Source organism: Phoenix dactylifera, chromosome 11 (assembly GCF_009389715.1).
Source record: "Phoenix dactylifera cultivar Barhee BC4 chromosome 11, palm_55x_up_171113_PBpolish2nd_filt_p, whole genome shotgun sequence".
Lineage (NCBI taxonomy): Eukaryota > Viridiplantae > Streptophyta > Magnoliopsida > Arecales > Arecaceae > Phoenix > Phoenix dactylifera.
The window spans coordinates 11,156,253-11,182,293 of NC_052402.1; the positions used below are offsets into that span (position 1 = coordinate 11,156,253).

The 26,041-nt window shown below is 38.8% G+C and overlaps 2 protein-coding genes across 5 annotated transcripts; one reads left to right on the plus strand and one right to left on the minus strand.

Moving 5' to 3' along the window:
• Window positions 1-7,757: 7,757 nt before the first annotated feature.
• On the plus strand, window positions 7,758-13,592 carry LOC103713232 (transcription factor bHLH144-like). Of its 4 annotated transcripts, none has more exons than XM_008800089.4 (5): window positions 7,758-7,985; window positions 8,485-8,531; window positions 10,672-10,799; window positions 10,965-11,152; window positions 11,878-13,592. In XM_008800089.4, the coding sequence occupies exon 5, from the start codon at window positions 12,214-12,216 to the stop codon at window positions 12,970-12,972; it is 759 nt and encodes a 252-aa protein (XP_008798311.2). In that variant the 5' UTR covers window positions 7,758-7,985; window positions 8,485-8,531; window positions 10,672-10,799; window positions 10,965-11,152; window positions 11,878-12,213; the 3' UTR covers window positions 12,973-13,592. The 4 variants fall into 4 exon arrangements, with proteins under 4 accessions (XP_008798311.2, XP_008798314.2, XP_008798312.2 ...); XM_008800092.4 differs by lacking the exons at window positions 7,758-7,985; window positions 8,485-8,531 and adding an exon at window positions 10,033-10,206 and having other exon boundaries at window positions 11,878-12,026; window positions 12,165-13,592; XM_008800090.4 differs by lacking the exons at window positions 7,758-7,985; window positions 8,485-8,531 and adding an exon at window positions 10,035-10,206 and having other exon boundaries at window positions 11,878-12,980; window positions 13,089-13,592.
• A 9,865-nt stretch (window positions 13,593-23,457) lies between these two features.
• On the minus strand, window positions 23,458-25,541 carry LOC103713231 (WRKY transcription factor 28-like). Its single transcript, XM_008800087.4, has 3 exons — window positions 24,903-25,541; window positions 24,132-24,275; window positions 23,458-23,957 (listed from the first exon to the last, which is right to left on the minus strand). Exons 1-3 carry the CDS (start codon window positions 25,385-25,387, stop codon window positions 23,606-23,608), a joined length of 981 nt encoding a protein of 326 aa, XP_008798309.2. The 5' UTR covers window positions 25,388-25,541; the 3' UTR covers window positions 23,458-23,605.
• Window positions 25,542-26,041: the final 500 nt, after the last annotated feature.

Here is a 26,041-nt window from a genome sequence, read left to right on the forward strand (position 1 = left end):
AAAAGTTTTATATTTTGAATTAGCCTCGGCACGCTTACTTGCGAGACTTGTCAAAATTGAGCATAAAAATACTATAGAATTTTCAGAATAGCCAAATATGCCCTAAGTTGAGTCCAAATAAGTTTCTGTCAAGCCAATATTGAGCTGCCCATGAGCATTGACACATCGACTGTTACAAACAACTCAAGATCTACATCATAGGTAAGGGATAGGTACTAGTAACTTTTAAACTCTAAATGATAATTATCATGATATAAAATATAAACATGAGTAAAATCTCAAAATTAGCGAATTTTTTCCTTAACAACCACACTTTATATTAAAAGAAATAGAGAAAGAAAGGAGCTCCTGAAACTCACAAATTATAAATCTAGAAGGTTGACACCGCTGCTATGAATTTTTCATTTGTCACATAACACGTTTTCTAGATATATGTTTGGAAAGGTCACTCTTTGGATAATTTAGCAAGCATGGAGAACTGCACACACATCAAGAATTCACAAGGACATGTTATGTCCTAGGGCGCAAGTCCGTCCAATCCATCAATTTCTACTCGGACAATCAGAACTAAGTAGAGAACATCTATCATGGCTTACCTTAAACCAAATTATTTCGTATTTTTGTGTCACAACCGTGCAAGGCAACAGATCAATTACTCAAAGTCCCTTCCTAGTCCAATATTGTAAAGAGAGGACACCGACGGAAAACATGAAGTCATGATCAATCACGGAGATGGATTTGGAGGGGAGGGAATGAAAAGATGGCGAGTGGCTTGTTACTCTATTGATTCCTTTGAATAGTTTGCAGGACATGATCCAGATAAAAAAAAAAATCGTTACAATATCTCAAAACTAAATTTAGTTTCAAGTCTAACTTGATAAATATCGAATTCAGTACAAGTTATTCTCGATAGCTAGACCTGTTTGAGGATATCCGGCCTACTAAAACGAAGACGGAGCTTGCGGAGCAGCCACATACGCAAGATATAGGTGAGGAACGGAAGGGCACAACACAGCAAACAAATAAGGATTGCGAGCCACAAGTTTCCTGGTGCTATCGCTACGAACATCACGGTTGCAAATGCCACCGACGTGGCCGCAAATGCCCACCACAACAGCTTCCTTGTCGCTGCTGTGTAGAGGAGCACGAAGCCGATGTCTTCTTCCCATCCTGCAAACGTACAAAGAAAAGAAACCGCGAGGAAGGCGACCATAGCAATTATTAGAACCGTAGGCGCTGCTATCTCACTAAAATCCATAGATAATAGTGAAGGCTTAACCATGGTCCTTAAACCGACCATCCCAAGCGCCCCTCCAGCGTTCGATTGCGACTTGGCCCACACCGGTCTCCGCCGCGGGTGAGCCTTGCTGACTTGGCCCACACCAGCCTCCACCAACAGCAATGGTGTCCGATATCAAGAACGCCTTAAAGGCTGCTTTCTTTGCCAGAATTGGCAAGCCTTCGGCAGGGCCCTCGTTGCTGCTAAACCCTCCTGGCATCGTGAAGGCCGCGGCGAAGGTGACCGTGGCAATGAGGGCGGCCATCAACGTGGTGTTCTGGGTGTTTCTTTCAGCTAGTGATGATCGGACTTGCTGGGGAATTACCTGGCCTATTCTGTTTTTGGCCCAATTCCATACGTCAGTCGTAGCCAGGCCGGGGAAGACGAAAAGAACCGCCAGCGTTTGCACCTCATTCTGCATGGCGTTGCGATATAATTAATCCAGTCAATCGTAAATCGGAGGACTTAGTGCAGCCTTTTAAACAAGTTTTTCCATTCTTTCCATAATATCATAATTAAGAAAACAGACCCAAGGAGTTACCGTTTTCAAAGTTTCCGCAGTCCATCTCCCTTTCAAGGCCGCACGGTCCACCCTTTCATTAGCCCACATAATTCGAACTATTTCAGGATTTGAAACTCTCCGCGGCCAAATGCAAGGGAGTCTTCTCGTCGTTATCTGGTTGGTTGAGCAATCCATGAAGCGCAGGTGTCTTTAGGATGTACTCAACAAAATCCACCTGCTTTTCAAGTACCGCCACATGAAGTGCATTCCGGCCGTGGCTATCAACTAGAAAACCAGAGTCTTCGGCTATGCGTACGTAGCCTAGCTGAGCAGCATAATGAAAGGCCGAGGCGTGTTGATTCATAATGTATGCTAATCATTAGACAATTTATTTGTTAAACCTAAATGATCTAGGTCCAAGAGAATTGGCATGCCTAAACCAAGGATCAAGATGAGAAAGAACCGGTTGTATGTTTAATATGGGCAATGAAAAAGAATGTATAAAATTAAAAAGAAATTAAAATATATTTTGCGTACCTTTTATCTTGAGGTAAAATAGATAATAAGGCTCTTCAACAACCATCGATACGGTATATGATGCTGAGGCTCGATCGCGATACGCAATGGTACGCCAAAGTAAAATTTAGCATAGATATGCCATTGAGGGGTCGGAGAGAGGATGACGAGATCACCGTGCGCTGTGGGCCTCTTCGGAGCTCTTCCGGTGCCGGGCCTTTACGGCCTTTCCCGTCGAGCCCATGTCCCCGAAGAGAGGGCATCTTCAGTAAGTAATATAATATTTGAGGGCCAAGTTGTAACATTGTAAAGAACAAAAGATTTACCCGTTAGTTTAAAATTGAATGGCCGTGATCTGTGAAATAGGGGTGCAGCTCAGTTGTGAAGTGTTTATGGACCTAACTAACTTTGTCTTAATAAAATTTTGGGAGAAGTTTCTCACTTCTCCCATCTTTACCTTAAAGAAAAGTTCTTAATAAAATTTTGGGGAAGTTTATCACTTCTCCCATTTTTACCTTAAAAAAAAAGGTTTATGAGACCTCCTTCTCGAGGACATCTCAGACAGGATTATATGCATGAATAATTTTTTTTGTTCATAAACGATTACAATCTTTGAATTTTACTAAAATATTCTAATCATCTGACTAACTTTTCAAAAAATATTTAAATATGATAAAAACATAAAATGGAAAGAAAATCACTATCTAAGTTCTGGTTATAATCACTAAATCTTTTCAGCTCTATGTTGTTTGTCCTACATTATGTATGGGCATGATTCTACAATTTATTTATGTTTAGAAAAGCATTGTCACATTTCAATATATAAATCGAGATTGAGCTACAATTTTAGTCTTCTATTTTGGAGTTCTTCGTTATGCATTATATGTGGTTCTATGCTAGGTTCATTCCGTAAATACCATAGCAACAAAATAATTATAGTAATTTTTAATTAGGAGATGATAAAATCCATCTACATGGATAATATTGCAGTGGTATGGACAGTGATATTTAGATTAGTATTTGTATCTTGATCCTAGCATGATCCAAAAGCTAATGTAGAATGGTTTGAACACCATCAGTGGGGTATGGCGCATGGCATAGGATGCTGAAAGCTTAAAAAAGAAATGTTGAATAATCCTCTAGTATATAATCTAAGAATCTCGCAAAGAACCATGGTCACTTATAAAACAAATTTGAAAAATATCAAGAGTTTTGATAAAAAAAACAAACTGTGATAACAATTAAAGGAAAACTACCTCGAGGTAACGATCGTTTCACTTATGTGAGATGCCGCGAGGCCAAGCTAGACTAAGCTAACGAAGTTATAAGCTAGTGGAGAGATTCATTTATTAGGACTAGAGTTGGAAATGGGCTTGAGCCGGCCCAAGAACCATCAAGTAGACCGTAAATCCCGAGGATAACGTAATCTATTTTTTATTGCAATGTATTATTTCTAAAAACCAAGAACGAGGGCCTTTTTCCATTGCACCAATTGTTCTTCACCTTCTCTTTTGTTGCATTACTTTCTCTTTCTACTGGCTTATAAAGATATCGACAGATGACTTATTGACATCCAAATAATTGTTGGTTTGGATGTTTGATCTACATGTCCATCTTGTACATAAGCTAAAAAACTATAGAGAAAAAATAGAACCATACTTATACCTTGTGGAGTGGGTTACAATACCGCATTTATATCTTGCGAAGTGGGTCAAAATACCACACTTATACCCTGCGGAGTGGACCCGAATACCACATTTAAATCTTGTGGTGGGGCTAAAATTAAAAATAAGCAGTGCCAATGCATAACCCCTAATTGGCAGAGTTCAGAATATAGTTAGGCCGAGAGGTCAGATCTAATACATATCCAAGTTCTTTTTTATAAAATAATAGATATATCATAATTCAATCAAAATATACATATACGATATAAGAATAGTAAATAATTTAACAATAGCCCAAAAAATATTACTCCAATTTATATATCTATTTTTCATTTAAATCACAATCTTGTAAAATTCATAAATCACATATAAGTCCATTAACAATTTATTCAATATAAAAATAATATTATATAAATGAAGAATCTAAAAAAGACAGGTCATTACTTACTTTGCAAAAGTAATCCAACTAATAGATCTAATTAATCCCGAAATCTTTCTCAGACCCTCATTCCGACGAAGATCCAATGCCTCTTTTCGATGAAAATTGGAGGAAGAAACTCTTGGAATCTGTGGTGATTTTATTAGTTATTTGTTGATGGAACTCAAGGAGGAGGAGGAGGTCTTTAAATAGGCCCGAATCTGGTCTTATCTGGCCGGTCTTTGGGTCACGAAGAGCTTCCCAATCTTTGACGTGATCGGAGAGGAAGAAGACTCCTAGCCAAGTCTTCTTCCCTGCTTTCGTCACGTGCATCGCACGAGAGGCTTGGCCCATAAATTGGCTCGATCGGTCAAGTGGATCAGACCCAGTCCATTGGGTTTCACAAACACACTGGTGCTCAGACATAAAATGTGTGTAGAAGATTTAGGCCCCATTTAACGGGGCTTTTGGTGGGCGAGAAAGTACTTTCTGACCCTCCAAAAATATTTTTGGATAGAATAGAGGAGTTTGGTAAAAAAATTAGAAAGTTGTTTTAGCTTTTCTAGAAAACTGAAAATATCTACTTAGAAAAAGCTCCAAAATGAAGCTTCTTCGGAAAAGTACTTTTACCACGGATCATAAAGTTGTTTTAGATTTATAAAAAAAAATTTAAGACCAAAATACCTATGATAAAATTATATAATTACAGAAAGTGTTCCTCCATATCATAATACACGAAAAAAAAATCTGGAGGAGCCCCAACATACAAAGAACCTTAATCGGCCTTAACTTTCTCTCTTGCTATGTGATCAAGGTATTATTTTTTTTATTTATTTATCCATCGTTTCGAACAAAAAAAGCATGGGAAAGAAAAGAATTGTAAAATCTTACTTTTCTAAGTATGATAGCGTGCCTCTATATTTTTTCATAAAGATTAGTTCTTAAAAATATTATATTAACAAAATATTAATATATAATGATAATAATTATAATATTTTATATCAAAATATTATGTTATACTATATATATTATATTATATTACATTATATTATATTATAATACATTAATATGTTGTGTTATATAATATCGAATTATGTTATATTATTTTGCTATAATATACAATATTATATTAACTATATTAGAATAATTTTATATTATATTACAATAATATTATACTATATCATATATCATGTATTTATGTATTAATATATATTATATTTTATTATGCTCTATTGTATAAAACTATGCAATATTCTTCATATCATACCAAAAGTACTTTCTCAATTTGTTTGTCAAATACATATTAAAGTTTCACAATACTTTAAAAATATAGTTACCAAACAATAAATAGATTTTTATAAAAGCACTATTTCAAAAAACTCTATTTCTAAAGGCTCTACTGCCAACAGTTCCGCCAAACAGAGCCTTAGTTTGTCGAAGTAACTTCTGTAGGGAATTAATACATGTCAAAAAATAGGCAACTGATATAGGAGAAGGAATAGAAGTAGTAGAGAAATTGCTTGAATGCCTGGAAATAGTAGCAGCATGCAGAGCAATGTTGCCATCGTATCTTCCATGATTAGATGAAGGAATTCACAACAATATTGTAACAACATCAGCTAAACCTCTATGAGCTGCAATGTACATTGGCGACTCATGGTTGATATCGATCAATTCTAACTACTTGGGCTCCACCTGCAGCAGCTCCAACGCCTAGGCTGTCATGGCCATGCCGCAAGGCATGGAACAGAGCAGTGTTTCCCTTCTTATCTGTTGTCATCATCATATGTTTTATAGGGTTGCCTCTCTTTATATCGCCGCCACTACAAGGCACCTGCGATGCAACCTGAATGAAAAAAGTGGCCATAGAGTTATGACCACCCATAGCAGCGATATGCAATGGAGTCTCTCCATTTGAGTTTGTGGTCAAAAGGAGGGATGGGTTGCTTGAAGAGAGCTCTTTTGCAAATCGCTCATGCTCCTATATCACCGCAGTGTGGAGGGATGTGTTATTAAGTGGAGTTTTGCCAAGAAGGATATTGGGGCTTTCCCTAACCAACTGATTAAGGATAGCAATATTGCTGGACATCGCTTTCTCAGGCAATTTAGCATCCATGCGCTGTGTATGCCTAGTTGCTGCATCAAGTATGGCTGCTTGGGTAATATTAATAACAGGATCGAGAATTTGATTCTAAACAATTGAGTTCGCTCCATGGATATATTCTCAACTTCTTTTTGTTTTTTTGGTGAGAAGGACGCATTCTTAACTTGTGAGATTGGCAATGCTTTGTAGCAAAAATCTTCTATCTAGGGTAATGAATCTATTGTTGAAACTTTCGGAGATGCCGATTAGATTTTTATTTTTCAACCTTGCATTTGGTTATTGTATGCAAAAACCTTCTATCTCATTGGGCAATGAAAAAGAATGCCTAAAATTAAAAATTTTATTACAATATATTTTGTGTACTTTTTGGCGAGAGGTAAAATAGAAAATAAGGCTCTTTGACCACCATCTCGGCGATGGATCATGCATAGGGAAAGAGGAGATTAAATCGAGCAATAGTGGGGGACAAGGTGGAAAATAAGGTTGACGGTTCCGAGGTTTATATCCGCCATTCGACGGTTGGGGGCGGCTCCAACGGTCGTCGATCATTCGCACCGGCCTCAAGAACCCGCACCGGCTATGCCTTGCACGCCCGATCGGAAGCAGGTGATTGAGATTCCCCCATTTCGATCTCTTTCTTCTTGTTTTTCTTTTTTCTTTTTCAGAATTTTAGACTGAAGTCGGCGGGCTTACCGAGTTCTATCCAATATGGGCCATGTTGGGCCGGTTATCTCAATTCAGTTCTATAAATGCCATATTATGTTCTTTTCTATCTACAGGCTCAAAAATAAAAGTGAAAGGCAAAAATAAGTATTCTTTATTTATTATCTTTCCAATTTGCGAATAATTTTATTTTCCCAATTACCTTGTTTCGTTCATGCATTGGATCAGACCGTGTTCGCCTGATTAAATGTGGATCAGATCGCAAAATACTGATCTGAACCCAGTCAAATTATAATCGGGTTGAAATGATCAGATGAAACCCAAAAAACCCCTCCGCAACCTCAATAAATAAAAAAAAACCGAGTCAAATTCTGGTCAATTTATTTAAAATAAAATAGCCTGCCAAATCCCCAAACCCCCACCGCTTTCACTTCCGAATTCCGATCCATCTTCCTCCGAACCAGAGGTTCATGCCGAATCGGTTCGTGCAGCGACCCGAGCCCATTTCCATTTTTTCTAAACCCGCTACAACTTCCGTCACCCGGGTTAGCTTAAAACTCCAAACCGCCATAAGTACCCAATAAATAGGCCCCCGTCCCCCCAGGATTGCCAGGTGGATCACGGGCGCGAGGCGTCGTCTCTTCTCCGGCCGCTTTGATCGATGAAGGCGTCGTATCCTCTCGGCGGCTCCGATTGACGAAGGAGTCGTCTCCTCTCCGACAGCTTCCGGCGCCATTAGGATGCAGATGTCGCCTCTTCTCCGTGGCATTTATCGGTGATGAGAACGCTAGCCAATCCTCTCGTCTTCATCGATCGGAATTCCGTCTTCCTCAACTCTGGTAAGAAATCTAGGGTTTTATTCTAGCAGAATTTATGGACTTCTTGATTTCAGATTTTCTTTATAGAAGTTTCTTCCCCCTTTGCTCCAAGAATTTCAGCAGGATTAGGTTATTTTTGAGAACGATAACTGTGTCTCTCTCTCCTCGTTGCTTTAGCTTTGTCCCTTCCTCATAGTCGCTGTCTCTTGCACTTGGGTTGGACTTGTTTTATTTTCTTCCTCCGTTCTTGTTTGTTTTGATGGCTTCTTGATCGTCAAATTGGGGATCAAAGTGTTAGAAAATATAAAATATATAAATAAATCCATCTGGCGGAGATGATGTCATGGCTTACTTGGGGAATTTTGCTGATCTCTATGGTTCCGACCTCTCATTGGTCCATAATGACACCGCTAGACATGCATACTGTCTATTTTGCTGGAGAAATTGTTTGTGTTTTAGTCTGTTGTAAAATTACCAATCAATGAGCTTGATAAATGTGTTCTATTATCTTCTCAAATAGGGCGAAGATGTGCAGATTTTAACAATTCCTTGGAGAAGAGGAGCCAGGTAATAATTATCAGTACAGTATTTTGGTCCTTTTCTTCCAATACTAGCTGAATATATCTGTCGTGTTGGTTTGGAGAAATCTCAGCATGAGCCCATGTTGGGTTAGCAAAGATTAGGTTCACTGTTGGAAGTTATAGAGGTTGGGTTGGTTGAGCCCATGTTTAAGGTCTTGAGCCTTGACAGTCATAATCAAGGTTGTGAATAATCAACAATTGACTTGATAATTGCTTGTTTGAGCTTAATTCAAAGGGGAAACCGCAGCTGTTTCAATTCCGGATGCGCTCTCCAATTGAAGTCAGATCAAAATTGTCAAATGCAAGTATTCAATTTTGAGGTCATTGGCCTAGTTTTTGGAACAATCCGACGGAAATTGGTCCCAAGATAAAAGTTTTCCAAGATCGGCAGGTTATATGCTCTTCCAGAACATGAATTGTAATAGATGCTCCCACAATTTGGGCCCAGTTCATCACCTGATTTGCCTCTTTTTTCAAATGGCTGGTCATACATTAGGAAAACTTCTAAAAGCCTTACGTATGAATTTATTATCTATTTTTTGTTAAGCTCCAGATTTCTTGTGCATGCGCCCGCATATGTATGTATACTTGATTACTTTCCAAGGACGGGCATATGTGGCAACTGGTATCAATCTACGGTAGCTGAATTATATCAAAAAAATTCTGAATCCTTTTGAGAAAAAAAAGGGGACCAACTTGCACCGTTATTCAAGCTCAAATATATGAGGATATACCATACAAGATTCAAATCTAGGAACTTACCACTCTTACAAACTATGAATTTTACCCAATAAAGGCAAGATTGCCAATACGCGCTCCTTTATACAATCATCAGATACTTATGAAAGAAAACCACTCTGTTTGTCTTAACATTTTGGAATTTATCCTGTTTGGGAAAAAAAAAAAATCAACGAGTTCATTGAACACACACACACATATATAATATTTACATTAATTAAAAAGAAAAAACTACTATGTCTCACGTGGATTGCACGAGCTACCGTCTCGCAAAATGTAACGCGAGAAATAACGGCCGTTAACGGTCATTATTTTCGCCGTCAGATTACTAAATTTTGTTCACCGACCCAACTGAGTAATCCGACCAGAACCATCAAATGCTATCCCCGACACTAGCGCACGAACCCCGATCTCCCACGTGCCACCCTGTCCCCCCGGCGGTCCCCACCGCAATCTACTGCGGCACGCACTAGATCCGACTGCTGTCCCCTGGTCCGGGATCCACGCGAGATCTCAACTCCCGAGGCCTCCGATCCAACGGCTCAAAATCCTCTTATCCATCTCGGTGGATCCCCCCTTCGGTCCATCCCCCTTATCTTATTAATTCACTTGATTTTTAATTAACCTAATCCAATCGAATTAAAGCGAAAAAAGAAAAAGAGAAAAGGCAAAAAGAGAAAGAAACCCAGGGTTAATTAAAGGGAACAAAAAACCTAACCCTAGGGTTAGCCATTAGCCTCCCGGGGGTTCCTTCATCTTATATCTCTACCGTCCTCTGTCTCTTGCCCCGAACTTTAGTCTGGCCTTTTCCTAAGTTCTTCTCCTTCTCCTCGGGTCTCGGTGGGAGAGCTTTTCGAATTCGTCCGAAAAGCGCGTCGAAGTTCCGATTTTGAGTTCCCCCTCCTCGATTTCGAGCCCCTATTGTAAGTGCTCTAGAACTAGATTGCTAAGCTTTATGTCATCAGGTTTTGATTCTATGACTTCCTATTTGGGTTTTTCCGCTGTTATTTTGATAGAAATTTTGTTCTGATTTTTTTTTGGTAATATCCGTGTTTTAGTTTTTTTTCCCTTTTCTCATGGGTTTTTGGGGAAAGGTTACATTTTTTTTGCTGTAGATCTGGATTTTATGCGAGACTCTCGGTGTTCCGCTTGCTAATTAGAGCTTGATAAGCTCGCAGTTCGAATTTTGTTTTTGTTTTTCAAAATACATATATAAGTTCAATGAAATAGAAATCTTGTAGCTTTTTGCTTGGTTTGAGTAGCGTTTTTGTTTGAAAAATTGATGGGAGAGTCTTTAATTCCATTTTTTTCTCCCTTTGGTTATCTGTTTTGATAAATAATTTCATTCGGTGGTATACGTCTTATTACTGAATTGGAGGAGAATTTAGTTGATTGTAAAATAGGATTGAAGGAAGGAGATAAGATAGATCAGCATGCCGTGGGTGCCATCATTCTCAATTCATTGCAGAAGCAGCAGGAACTGTGTTCGCCTTGGCGTCTTCTTCCGGGTTATTGTGTATGGTCTCTTTTTTACTGCCGCCTTATTTACTTACAGATTTTTGTTTGGTCAAGGCTGCATTTTGATGCTTCAATTCTCAGTTCTTGTTGAATTTGTTGTACGATAGGAAATATTTCCAGGAATTTTATGAAACTTAATATTTTTATTCTCTGGAATTTGCAGGTGAAGTCTGCAAATTGATTCATTAAGAGGAGATCCTCTGTGTTAGGTTTTGGGGCATTCTGCGTTTTGAAGAGGTGAGAATGTACGTTGCAGTTACTCTGAAGAGATATCAAACAGTGAAGGAAGTTGGGGAGATCACAATGAATGTTAGAATCATCGTGTATTACCAATTGATGCAAGTTTGTCAGGTGATTCTTCACTCTTTCGGTGTATTTCTTTTTTCACCTATTTTTCCTGTTGTATCAATTTTTGATTACTTTTAATAGAATATGTTGTCTTAAACTTCTTTTTTCTTTAAATGCATTGTTTGGAGATTTAATATTCCAATGCTCACATGGTTGTTTTAATATTTGATTCCCCATAAAGAAATATGGGATCTTGAATTATTAGTTTTTAGAACAGGGGATCCAAAGGACTAAATAACAAAATATTAAAACATATGCTTTTCAAATTGGCTTTTACAACAGAATGATGACCAAACACATCCATGTTATAAATAACTTAGTGATATATTTTCGTAGTTTCATATTTTTGGCTGAGATGTATTTAACTCTCTTGTGTGGTTTGATATTAGTTGCACTGAATTAAGGGACCTCTCATGTCTAAACTTGAGATGTTGCCTGATGGCTCTTTCCTAACTGACCTCCTGCACAAATTAATATATTCACACGTATGCACACACTGTACGCACATAAATGTTTTTGCTTTGGTACGATAAACTTCAGGATTGATGATCTGTAGTTAGGGTATGATTCTTTTTTATTAGATTAATACATGTACTCTGTTTCTATTCCATATCTGACTGTACAAATCATCAATTATGCCTGGTTTAACCTCTTATTTTCTTTGTTATTTGACTCTCCATCCGATCTATATATTGTAATTGGATTGACATCTTCTTTAAAATTGACAGGCTGAGTACTTCCGTCAGTTGCTTAAGCCTGTCACGTAGTTTGAATGCAAGTTGAGCTAATACACCTGTAGACTTGCCTTGTTACTTTGTCCATTGATCTTTCGGAAGACAACTAAATTGTAGAAGAGATCAGGAAGAAGACTAGCTCGGTATACATACTCTTTTCTAACCACATGAGCTTGGTATAATTCAGTGGCTCATCTATTCCATGTCATTAGGAGCATCCAACAGCTTCTTTTGAGACGTGTAATACGAAAGCTGAAATATTTATACTTACAAACAATCAGGTCGTCACTGGTAGCAGCACCTCAGTATTCCACCATTTGATAGGGACACATGCAGAGAGACTCAAGATTCTTCTCTGGAAGGTCCTCCCTTCCTGATGCATATGAAGTGGGTGATTATAGTCATAACACCCCTTTGGGTGGTCACTATGCCTATGGTGCCCCTGCTGCACCTGCTTTTGGTGCCACCCTAGCAGGGGCAAAGCATGGATTTGCCAGTCCTCTTAATGGATTTGAGGTTCAGCCCTCTGAAACCTGCCCAAAGAACTTCATCATATTTGACCAGACAGATAACAAAAGCCGGATCATGTTTCATCCTGCCTTGGCCCACAAGTTCAATTCCCCGAACTTCAATATCTGTGCTGCCCATGCAGAAGTGGGTGGCAGAAGTACAGGCAAAAATGATAACCATGATAAATACTCATCGTCTCTCAAGGAGGACACCGAAGAAATTGATGCATTACTGAGTTCAGAGGAGGAAGAAGAAGATGATTATGAAGAAGATGATGTCGTCAGCACTGGACGCACTCCTGGCAACTGGGGAGGCAGTTCCCTGGATTCTTCTTGCTCGATGAGGAGTCTGGAGTCAAACATTGCTTCTACTCAGACGTCAGCCTCTGGTGGAGCGAGCAGCGACGAGAGGAAAAGGGAGAGAATGAGGAAGATGGTGAAAGCTCTTAGAGGAATCATACCTGGAGGAGATCAGTTGGATACTCCTGCTGTCCTTGATGAAGCTGTTAAATATCTGAAATCCCTCAAGGTGGAAATGAAGCAGCTTGGGATACAGAATTTCGATGACTATAAGTGGTGAGCAACAAGGTGATCTCGAAACTACCTCTGGAGAAATAAAATAGAAGGTGTTCTATTCTATTAGAAGTTTCTGATAAGTTAATTTGTGATTGTTGCTGTCTGTTGCCATGTCTGTAGAATGATAAGACATACTTCGACTATAATATCATGCTGCATGATTAGAGCATGGGAAGGTGTCGGCATCTTTCTCATTGAGGGTAAAAGAGTAGCAGCAGAGGAGGAAAAGGGTTTTGCTTTTGCTTTGCCGGTGGGCCTCCGGTGTTGCCCGTGGGATTTGGCTGCTTAAGTTTGGGGTCTGGGCTCCATAGCTGTGTCTTCTATTTTCCCCTCTATATGCGGACGGTTGGTGGAGAGTGGCTGTTGTGTGATAGTATGATGTTGTCAAATCCTTTGTGATGTCTTTAGCTGCACCTCTCTTTAGCGGGCATCCTATATTATATTCCAAGCTCATGTAATACTTGTCTGCCTTTTGGAACCTCATATCTCTTTAGTCTGTTTTATATGATATCTATTTATCCAAGTACTTGAAATTCTATTCTGTTTAAGATGACTGATGTGCATTGTAATGTAAAATGTGTAATTTTTAAATTTCTAAGAGAGACAAGGGTACTGCTTATTGAACCTTTCTAATGATGATGGATTGTCCCAGAGCGGCACAGGACTTACTACTGTATGTGATTCTTGATGTCATTTAAAGGATCGGAGGACAGAAAACCAGCATCTGGAGTAGCATGGTCCTCTTTGCAGAAAAACCTTGATTGCTGATGCCACTAGTTTTGCTGCTGTTTTGGCTAAAAGCCAATGTTCGTAGAAAGCAAGCAGTCGCGTGTGAGGTTATTGTTTGGTGCACAATGGCATGCCTGCTGCCACTGGCTGAGTGGAATGCTTATCTTTTTCCAAGTGCTTGGTGTTGTGTTTTTCCGAGTCTTGTCGAAGACAGTTTTGTCTTCAATTATGTGCTGCATGTTATGCTGCCGGATTTGACGAACCCAAAGTTCAGCTTCGAGTGAAAAGAAGGAAAAAAAAAGAATTTTGCCAAGCAAAGAACCTTTATTCACCCTGGGATTTACGTTATACCTAGGGATATATGCATATGCGGGATCCATTTATAATGGTATAGATTTGAGAGACATACAGCTAAATTTCCTAGACCGATTGAGGAATCGTAGTTCCATGAGGGATTTAATTATTTGTAGCAAGTGGCGTTTCGTTCTTCAGTGTGTCAATTGACAAAAGTTGGTGAGATCTCTTTGTTATTTACTAGAAGGTATGGATTAGAATATGAACTTCATCAGGAGGATCAGGTCTTCTGAAAAAGGGCTACCTATACTACTAATTAATTGGCTTTGGTTAGCTCAATACTCTAATTCTAATACATGTTCCACACTAAATGCCAGTATATCTTGTATTTCGACATAGAGGCTCATTCATTCTGTGGTATTCCTATCAAACACTGAAATTTTTATTCCATGGGATTCTTGTCAGATACCAAAATACGGGGGCGAGGAACAGGTCTATATACCTCGACAAGGTATAAACAACTGTCAACGGTGGCGAGAGGTACTGCACCAGCTTTATATATACCTTGTTGCCTTTGTTTTGGTCTTCGTCTCCTCCATTGCCCAAGTAATGCGTATTGCTTGATTCCTGTCTGTGATTGATCTTGGGATACGATGGAGGTGATGGATTGATCATTGATTCGGTTTTTGTTGCTATAAGGATCTGCATTATGATTTTCTTTATAGATGATGGCACCATCCTTTACCACAGCATGGTTGATATAAATTCTGAGAGGGCTATGAATGGAAGAAGATGCTCTGTGATGGATTGTTTTTTCATGTTTTCTTACCTAGATGGATCTGCATCATGATTTAACAAGCTTGTAGATTAATCCTTGGTTAGCTTGTCCTTTCCATGCTCGTGGTGGTGTTCTTGGATTTTCGGTGAAAAACCTGTTCTCAGCTTGTTCGACTATTCTTGGTTAGCAGCAACATATGGCTATGTAGATATGCATGATATGTCATGCATGGTTATCCTTGAATGATGCATCTTCTGGGGCCATATGATATTAAAATTTGATAGCATCAACATTATATTTTCAATGCTAATTGTGCAAATTAATGTACCTTACTGTGGGTTATTAGTGGTACATAAATAAATATCCAGTAGAAGGTGATAATTATTGTTAGTGTATAAGCCTGATCCTCACCCCAAAATTAGGTGTTTGGAGTGAGATGTTTTAACAACTACTTATTAGTACTATACTTCTCAGGGTCGAGTGTTGATATTTTTTGTTGAAATATCTGTACGTTTACATTTTTTTTTCCTTAGATTCATTATTCTAATGGGATGTGATTGGATGGTCAAATTGGCAATCGTTGCATCTACACTTATGAGACGATGATGACATATCAGTCTCTTAGGGCTTTGCCACATTATGGCATGCAGTTAAGATCGTTACAACTCATTGATTGGTGCTTAGTAGCGCATACATGGCACATAATTGGCAATACCGTGATTCACCGATCAACACTTGATAGGGCATGCACCTATATAGACCCATAATGAGAAAGTTTTCATGGTCCGAGCCTTCATTTTAAATTATGCAATGATATTCATCCTCTTAATTTTAAATTTGCCTTCATAGTCGGCCGTCAAAACCATATATAGCTATTCAGCCAACCCCCATGGAATAGGGGTTTAGTTGTATGATGATGCATCCTCTTCATTTGCAATGATTTTTATTACAATTTGCAAAATGTAGGATTCTAGGATGTCTACAACATAATGGGTTGTAATTTTAGAAGCTAAAATGTTGTAACCCTCGGATGACGTGATGATGGCTGACCAGTAAATGATAGACTTTAGCATGCAATACAATCCATTCGGGTATGTATCCTATACAATCAGATAATAATTTTTGCGGTTCTGAGCTTTCTCTTCAATGGGAAGGTCAATTGAGCAATTCACCATCGAATGCAGAGGTCGGTTTCGTCATGCAACTTGGTTGGTTGAGTTGGTGGGAGAGCATGAAATAGAGCTTATCAAGACAATATTGTATTCACTTATTTCTAAGTTGTATATGTTATAGTCGTATATGCAATGACAAACCTCATTCTTTTCAGCAGGGCTTAATGGCTAGTCATATAACCGAAATATCTCATTATTGCAGGTCATTATCTACATGTGAGGGTTAGAAATTGTCTGTATGTATTATGACATGTAGAATGTATAATTTTCTCCGCAAATATTTCATTGTCATGAGTTATCAATTGTGTATTTTGATAATTGTATTCACAATGTTGCATATGGGTTGTCAATAATGTGTATATGATATAATTCTATCATGAAATGAAATTTTGTTCCATGTAACTTTTTAATATAGGGCACCTTTATATACATGTCCAAACTATATTGGGTCTCATTTCCATCACAAAAATCTTTAAATCGATCTATGCTAATTTACTTTAATAAAATTTTAGTCCCATCGAGTAGAATTAGTGTAGGTTAGACAAGCTAGAGGAGAAAGGGTGTCGATATTTCAACAACTCCAAACCATTCCAAAAAAAACAATACCATTCTCTCATCGTATCTTTCCAGATCAAATAACCCCTAAACTTATTCATTCAACCAAACAAGCAAATTTTCTATTTCACGAAATAACTCTTATTCTTCCAAACTTATCTAGATAATTTTTTCTTGTCCCTCCAAATTTTAAACCGTAACCAAACACTAAGTGCATTTTCTCCTTTGCCACTAAATCCTGAACAATATCCACTAAATTACATAATCGCCAAGGAGAATGCCACTATATTCAAATATTTAATCTCAATCAAAACTCACATGTTTTTATATGCTAAGTGCTAGTATTGGTTGACCTTTCCATTATCAGCACACAAAATCATGGCATGTGTTCACACACTGTCCGTGGATGTTATGCTTGTCTTAATCCATAAACTTATATTATTTGATAAAAAAATTCCTTCTTTTTTGGTTGTAGCTGAATAAAAATTAGCAAATGCTTATTTAGACTTTAGAGGGTATATCATCAATTAGATCAGCGCAAATTTAATTGCGTCACTTTCGTTGCACGCACCAAACGCATAGGCTCCAGTTGGACATGTATAGCTTTGACTTGGATGTCAAGAGAGCTTAAAATAATCGCACGCGAGTTGCCTGTGACTTTGTTTAATCAAAAAAAAAAAACATACTGATGGAGAGCAAAGATGGCATACGGCGTGGAACACATTTGTTGGGAAAGTTTGAAATCATTGTTTCTTCTTTTACATATCAATGCAACTGAGTCAAGTCGCATCGCATAACATTACATCATTCTAGGGTAAGGGCCAATTCAATAGGAGCACACTCATAATTACGTGAATACGTGTCATGCTTAAAGTTTCAACAGCTAGATAAGTGGGTTTAGTTAGGCTGACCTAACCCAAATTCTTGACATAAAGCAAAGGAAATCCACGTCTTCACACTACATACCGAAGCCTCCATAACACTGTCCCCGTATTATAGTGGACTCCCATAATGCCATTATTATAAGAAGAAGATAGTTCCAGTCTTTGACTGATTCTTTTTAGAATAAACTTTTATCTTTTGGGGGAATCCTTATACAATATTATAAGGGAACGTTAAAAGTAAAAAAATATAAAACACACACACAAACACACACATTTTTGGAAAAATTACTGTTCACTTAGTTGGTACTATGGTGTTCTTGTCCAACCTTTGCCAACTTTTGTTTGCGAAGGGAGGTGCTCTCAATGGCCCCAGTGATCAGTTGCTTGAACTAATGCCAAGAGCAGGTAAGTCTCGCTTGCAAGCACGCATTCATGGATCATCAAATTTAGGTGCGGCCATTACGGTCTAATTATAGGTAAGTTTAAGTCCTTGGAAGACTTGGAATTCTCAAACATAATTTTCAGATGGGGATGACCAGGGGAAGGAAGGAAGGTTGTTCCTCCACGAACTCCAGCTTCCCTCCATGGTCTTTGATGGTCGGTCCAATTCCATTTAATTGGCATCACCATTAACCGTACAATTAATGCCCCCAGTAGAGGCAACTAGTCTCCCATTGTTGTTTTCATTGCCATCGACGTACTTCATGGCTCTTTCTATCAAACATCACGGTACGTAACATAAGGGTAGCCCACCGGGTGGCCGACCAAGGCTTTGCAACAGGTCAAGCATAGCGTCTTTTCTGTACAAGGTCCTTGGACAAGAAGTTCTGATGTTTTTGACTCGCTTGCATCTCAATTTAAAAACATGTGCATGGCCTTAATTCAACGGGTGTTTCGAAGTGTGAAAGTCAATTGGGTTGGCTTTCATGCGACTTATAGTTTGCATTTTCGCATTAGCCGGCAATGGATGACCGGAAGACCAAAGTTCGTATAATGGACATAAACGTGTTATGAGTTTTCAAACTTTTAATATCAATCTTTCATATAATCAAGGTTATCTAGTTAAAAAATGTTAAAATTAGTTATAATGTCGTTAAATTGTTTTTAGATTTTACGAGCCATTATATGCCCCTTTTTCTGAGAAAAGGTGAGGGTATCTAACACTGCCTATAGGTTGGACCATCAAAATTTTCTAATTTAAAGTGAAAACAGTTAATGAGAGTTAGCAGCATGATACTACTGTCCTATTGTATCCGAACTTATGCTGTTGTTATAAAGTCAATTGTGATTTGCAAATGCTTAAATTTTAGATGAAAATTGCTTATATGTGATTTGCAAATGCTTTAATTTTTCAGCATTAATCTCATAAATATCATGTAGGCCCATGCAATACTACAAAAATCCAGATTTTTACCAAAAAAAAAAAATTGGCCATAAAATTTTTTACTTTCATCATTAAAAGATTGTAGTAACCAAAAATATTTTATCACTAGAGGGTCACTAAATCCCCATGGCTAAAAATTTTAGAGATCAAAATATAATGTCATCAAAAGCACTATTATATATAGTGACAAAACGTGAATAGTTGTTAAAGGCAAACACTAATGCTGATTTTGTTTGTGGCAAAAGATTGAAAAATTATCGTTGAAAAGTCCAAAAATGACGGCTTGATAAAGAATTAATGACCAAAAATGAATTTTAATGGGGAATTAAATCATCGCTAACAACCTTCTTTTATGATGAATTTTTTGTTGGTCGCAGAAAAACTAATATAATTAGTGATGAAATGTAAATCCTTGGTTCGTGTTGCAAGTCCTTGGTTTGTATTGCATGTAGGTTCTTTTTTTTTTTTTTTGGATAAACCGGGAGGTCAAAGACCCGAAGAATATTTATAAGAAATGTAAATAGCTTCCACCCAGGGCATTATAAGTCAACTGGGAGAAATCATGGTGGAAAGAAGATATGCCAATAAAATCCATATTTGAATATATTTCAGCGAGCCAATTTTGCAGGATAGTTTGCCTCCCTATGATGTACCTCAAAGAGCTATAAACAAGTTATAGCTTGGCCAATATCTTGGAGTAAGGGGTGATCTTGCCTGGTAGTTGAATCCTTTTAGATTTAGTTAATAATTTTGGCAGAGTCTTCTTCAAGAATGATTCTGCATGCAACTCTGATAAAGGTACTGAAGTATTCCTAAACACTTTGAAATCTACCAGTAAAACATGACCAAGATGGTTCCTCACCAAAAATCCAGAACCAATCTGTCCTTGTTGAAAGGATCCGTCAAAATTATTCTTCACCATACCAAGGGATGGGGGTATCTAATGAACCTCCATACCAAAATTTTATGTAAGCTACTGGAGCTGTAGGTATCCCAGTGTCCTAGGTCCAATGTAATTATCACTTTTGACATCTTATGAAATTCCGATAGCCAACTAATTGCCCACGAAGCTAACTGACTAGGATTAGAAACTGAGTATTGAAAATGCCTTGCATTTCTTGAGTTCTATAACATGCATCCATCCACAGTAAGATATCGTAGATTTAAACTGAGTAGGGCAAGCATCTACAATAAATCCCAGTATAGAGTCAATGGAATCAAAGTTGACATCAACTGAAAGCTCCTCATGAAGAAATTTCCAAGTTGATGTAGCCACCGTACATAATATAAGAACACGATCTATGTTCTCTTCCAAGCCACAAATATCAAAACATATAGACTACTGATGGAGAATAGCCTTTTGAGCTAATAAAGTATGTAGGTGCTTTTCACTGAAGTGTATTAAAGGTGCCGATGGATCGGGTTAGGTTAGGTCGGTTTGAGGTCGAGTCTATACAAAATAGTAATATATGAAACCCTAATTCGTACCGGATCCAAATCGATATCAGGTGGATCCCATGGAAATGAACATGCCAAAAACTCAATGCCAGCACCTGTGCATACACTGCTCTAATTTCCGAGAAGGGAAGTTAATACTCTGGCCCATGATCCTAATCATATATCATTTTGGGCTGGCCCCATTGAAAGTTTCCAACAGTTCTGCACACGTGTGCATCCAACCATAAGCCCTATCTGTGGACTGTGAGGGAAACAATTCTGCTCTGTCATGGGGCCCCAGCCCAACTCCACCACATGTCTATATAGTATACTATATGGATAAAGTGATCCCAAGGAACAAGGCCTCTGTTGTCTTTGGGCCATATTATTGGGCTATCATGAGATTATTTTTCTCGGCGCGGTCGGTGAGTGTTATGTTGATAATTTCTTCCCCTCCACCTTCCCTTCTTATTCTATCCTATTAGACCTTTAACCAGTATCTTGGCCGAACTTTATTCCCATCAAAATGCTTGAACGCAAGAACAGTCAAGCCCACCTTAAAATCTAAAGCACATCTCCTCGTGTTGCTTTTCATGGTTGCATGCGCTAACAGAGCATCTTTTTCCCACAACCGTCCTCACCTCTCTCTCTCTCTCACACACACACACACATCACGAATTTAATGTCTTATTTAGGAATTCACCAGAACACATGGATCAAATTAAGCACAAGCCATGGGACCATTGAAATCATCAACTAACAAGGCTACTCTTGGTGTGATGTGTTAGAATCTCTTATAACATTGGCTTCCATTGATTATGGATTGATTTTATTTTGATTTATTACGTAATATGGGCTAAGTTATTGTTAAATAAATATTTAAAGAACCCATAATTAATTTATAATTATGTGATTATTTTGAGCTATATTGTCTATGGTGAGTGTTAGTGTAGGTCTATTTTGATCAATGGGTTTTGTAATGGCGGACCTATTGGGCATCAAGGCTCTTTATGTTTCTAAGGGCACCTATTCTTTTGAGGAAACAGGCATCAAAGGGGAAAAGAAAACAATCTATTTTTGTGTTTTCTTTTTCCATAGGATATCACTGTAGTGATCGTCGATGGTTGCTCAGGGCTCTCAAGATATGCCTTGATTATTTTATTTTTTTTATTTTTTTATTCTAACCTCTTACATGATGTTCATGAAAAATCCCATATCTGGATCAGAATCGGATTCTATAGGAGATTAGAATAAAATAACAGGGCATAAGAAAGGGAAGAAAAGGAAGCACGCTGGCGGCTATGGCTATGTGTTCTGTCTTCCAGATTCTCCGCCTTTATTATGGATGGTAAGATTTTAAACATTTTAGTGGATAAAAACGCCTTTGTCGTTGAAGTTGGGTGTGCCACAAGCAAAAGAACCAAGACAGTTGTGGATTTGATTAAAAGGCATGCTTTATGTAAGTTGAGAATTGTAGAGACTCTACAAAACAGAATAACTTTCCAGTGAAAACAATTTACCTGATTCAAGTAATTCGAGAGACCCATTTTCTCCTTAAGCTACAAATTTCAGTGTAATTTACCTGATTCAAGTAATTGAAAGTTGCTGGATACGTTAAACTGATAAACAAGCATTACCTAGTAGTTAGTAAATTTCTCATTGAAAACTCGTTACTGCATGGTTTGTTTGGTTTGAGTCCTTGGTACGTATTTTGCCTCCTTTTCTTCTCAACGAATTAGGTTCACATTCAGGACCACAGAAGGTCATTTTTTTTCCCTCATGTATAGTTTTATAAGTAAGTTTGCTCATATTTGTGTTGGTATCAAGTTAATGGTTCAGTTAACATGGCCTTCATTTTCAAAGAGGCTCCTAAATGTCGAAGGATATCTTTACCTATATCCAATCTCAAGCCATTGGAAAAGCTGATTACCCCCATAGATTTCCATGATTATAATCCAGACTTTTAAAAAAAAAATCCCTCCTAATTTCTGCTCCAAATAATTAATGTTCAAGAAGAAAATACACAAACGAAGTGTACATACACACTATTAATTATTATACATCATCATTCTTGAGGACCAAAAGACATACTGTGCAATGAAGAATACAAAGAAAAACTAACATCAAAATATATTTTATAACTAACAAGATAGCTGCGAAAGAAAGACAATAGGAGATGTCAAGAAGTATAATTTGCTAACCTTTTTTTTGTTGTAAAGAAAAAAAAACGCACTAGAAATCGGACTGCTTTACAATTTTTCGTGTCCCAAGCAAATCAAGCAAATCTTTTACAAAAACTATAGCACGTCTTCCAAGAATGTCATTTGCAGCCCTTACGTGTAGCTGACATGAACCAACACAAGACCTGCAAATTCCCATCAAGAATGAACCCTATAGACAGTATTCACACGGCCACAATAAATTGAGAGACAAAAAATACTAGACATCTGAGTATTGCAATCCACCTGTCTCCCTTCCACAATTCTTGAGACTACAGCCTTGATCCTATCTCATTACAGAGGGAAATAGGTCATACACTTGCAGGAAATATGAACTTACGTCATGAAGTCCAAGATCTTAGAATTAACAACTGCTGCATCTTCGTCCCTAGCTCTTCGGAGACTTCTATATATAAGGTATCCTGCTTGTCCTTCCTAAGACTCAAAAATCCCACGACTACTCTAACGACAACTCATCACTTATCATAACCAGACATAAATATGTACCTTCAACTGTAATGGTTGTATGAATGAGCGAGCAAGCGAGAGAGAGCGAGAGAGAGTACTATACCTCCTTGCATTGGGTATATAGTGACTAAGGTAGGTGTAATTATGTGTGAATGATCAGTTTTCTGTTTGTATGATTGCTTGTGATCAAGAAGAGGGCATAAATCCAAATTTTGGAAGCACTTCTCCGAAAACAACATAAATCTAAATTTCCCTTCCATAAATAACTCATCTGTTCTAGTTTCCACAATAACTTCAGCTACCAAACAAGGACAAGACCAACCATGATTTGCCCAGACCTCACCTTCCATTCCTACCACGAATCATTTAATGCAGTAGCACCAAAAACAACGATTCCTTTTCCTTGTCCTTTAGAACTACCACGTCCCAATCCTCCACCAGTCTGTAGTACCATTAAATGCTCATAACCAAACTCAGCAGTCTCCTTCAATGGAAACACTGCCGTTAGCTTTTAACATAGCAATCTAAGATGGGCTATCAAAAAATCAGGAAGAATTAATATTCTCCACTTGAATCAGTCAAATAGATAAATTCATTGCTCCATCTATACCATACTAGGTAAGTCCATACATACTCTTAGAATTAGGTACATGTACAACAAGCGTAGAGGCCTAGAGATAAGTGTGACAAGCAAGCAGAAGGTGGGATGAAGTGTAATCATGGCTGCTTGTTGTGGATGAAGGCCGGAACAATGTCTTGCAGGAGACCGTAGTCGGGGAACTGTGGATGCTGAAGAGGAGGTAAGGTTGGCAGATACATGCTAGGGTTTGCTTCCCCTTGCTGGCTTCTAGCGCTCAGTTGAGGCATTTGGTGCATCAGAAAGTCTTGGCGGAAGCTCGTCGGCACTGTTGGTGGAGGCGCTAAGATGTGTGTGCTCCCTCGAATGGTTGCAGGGCTCTGATGTGTATGCTGACCTTCGTACGTTGTGATCACGATTGTCGGATCTTCATATGATCTCTCCACCCTCTTCTTCACTGAGCACTTCTGTGTCGTGCACCGATAATAGCTCCTGCCATCAGAATTACAATTCAATATAGAAATTAACTTGTGCAATGTAAAGAAGAAAAAAAAAGACTTCTGCAGTACTTACTGATGCAATTGAACAAGATGAGCATATACTACTTCACAGCTACTATGGTAAGAACAGTGGGAAGATTTGGAAAAACGAGTGCAGTAGACCTACCTTGGATAAGGGCTATTCTTCACTGCCTTCTGGCCATACTTTCTCCACCGATATCCATCTTCAAGATGATCTACTTCACTTTTTGTCATGAAAGCGAAGCGTGGCTGCCTTTGTCTCTTCTCTGCCTTCTTCCTTGGTCTGCTCCTGTTCAAGAAATTTTTCGAAAAATTAAACCAAGTATTACACGAATGATCTCACATCCACTGATTTCAGCTGAAGCCAATTTCATGACTTATTCCAGGGTCTATTCTACACAATCACATCATTCTATGGAACTTCTTATGTTGTTACTTTGTTTCGTTCCAGTTTTGGAGATCCATCTTTGATCTCAAATTGCACCCCCAACAAGAAGCACTTGAAAAGGCCTACCGGAAAAGATAACAGATCTGGAGTCTTATTGTATTAACACCTACCTTGAAAGTAGTCTAGCTAAGCATCTAAATGAAAGGTTGGAAATAAAAAATTTAACAAACAGAAGGGAAGAAAAGCAAAGAGGGAAAAGGAAACCTTTTATTCAACGGAACTTGAGAAAACCTGAAAGTTTTGTTTTGTTAGGCGAGGTGAGAAACCCTAGTAGTTCACCCTGATAGAAGAATGACCAAAGAAAGGGGACCAGAAAAAGCATGTCTAATTCACCATTACACTCTTGATCGACCTCAATTGGACATCTATATAAAGTGTCAGCATCCACCGAATGGCAAAAAACTCAGAATTTTAATCCAACTAAAAACTCAAAAAAAGGAAATAAAGGAATATATGATCAGAACCTACACTTTCTTAGACTTGTCACCCCCTTCCTCGCTCCCTTTAAGCTGCTGCTTCTCCTCCTCCACCACCTTCTGCCGATCCTTCTTACACCGTCCGGAGTCCTCTTCACCTGCTGCCTCAGTGGACGACGAAGAGAACGAAGAGTTGGGAGTGAGCGGCGTCGTGCTCCCATCACCACCCCCAGCAGAAACATTCAAATTAGGACCAATATTAGTATCCGCCACCAATTCTCGCTTCACCAACCCCCCGTCGCGGGGAGCGAACAGCTCAGGCGATGAGTACGACGTATCAAAGGTCTTGGTAAGCAAGCCATAATCCGACGAGCCACTCAGGTAGTCGGTGAAGCTGATGTATGGTGATGCTGCTTGCAGATGGAAGCCTTGTAACTCTTGCAGTGCACCCGGGCCAGGCCTCTGGGAGAAAAACGGCGAGAGATCATCATGGAAGTGGTGTTCATGGTGGTAGAGCTCTCTCTTCTCCCCAGACATAGAGCGTGTTAGAGAGAGAACTGGGAAAGAAAGAGAGGTAGCAGCAAAGAAAGGGCTAGAGGGAAGTTCGAAGAAGAAAGAAAGCTTAGGGAGGTTTGGTCTTCCCTCTTTGTTTTGATGCAAGGATAAATGGATAGGTGGATGGGAGGACCTTGGCATGGCTACTATCTTATATCATTTATTTATTCTTAATTATAATTATGTTGTTTTCTATTATTCGTTAATATAGGGTTTAAGGAAGATGATAATATAATGAGGGTGGTGGAATAGTCCACAGCCACAATGGGGGACGCTGGCGATGCGGCAGCGACCGCTGGCGATCGACAGTCACGTGGGGGAACAGCGGTCAAAGTTTCAAACTTTCCTTCTCCATCGCCATCCGCCGATACGTGTCCAGGGGGAGCACCGGCGTTTTGACCAGAATCAGGGCCACTGTCTCGCTGACGCGTGGAGGATCTCGGTGACGCTCGCGTGGCGTCATGGTAGTCCCCGCTGGAGACCGGCATCGGAGCCGCGGACGCGAAGGCGTTCGTTGGATCGAGATCGGATGGTGCTGGAGCGGTTGATTGGTGTACGTGTATCGCTGGCCAGCTTGGAGGCTCCTGCTGTTACGGTGTGAAACTGTGAGCGCAACTTTGGGCGCGGTTGGGGAGG

Coding starts and splice junctions, on each gene's coding strand:
- LOC103713232 (XM_008800089.4), top strand. CDS start 12,214: ATGCAGAGAGACTCAAGATTCTTCTCTGGAAGGTCCTCCCTTCCTGAT.
- LOC103713231 (XM_008800087.4), bottom strand. CDS start 25,387: ATGTCTGGGGAGAAGAGAGAGCTCTACCACCATGAACACCACTTCCAT. Junction 24,276..24,902: donor GGTGACAAGTCTAAGAAAGT/GTAGGTTCTGAT, acceptor TTTCTTGAACAG/GAGCAGACCAAGGAAGAAGG. Junction 23,958..24,131: donor AAGAATAGCCCTTATCCAAG/GTAGGTCTACTG, acceptor TTCTGATGGCAG/GAGCTATTATCGGTGCACGA.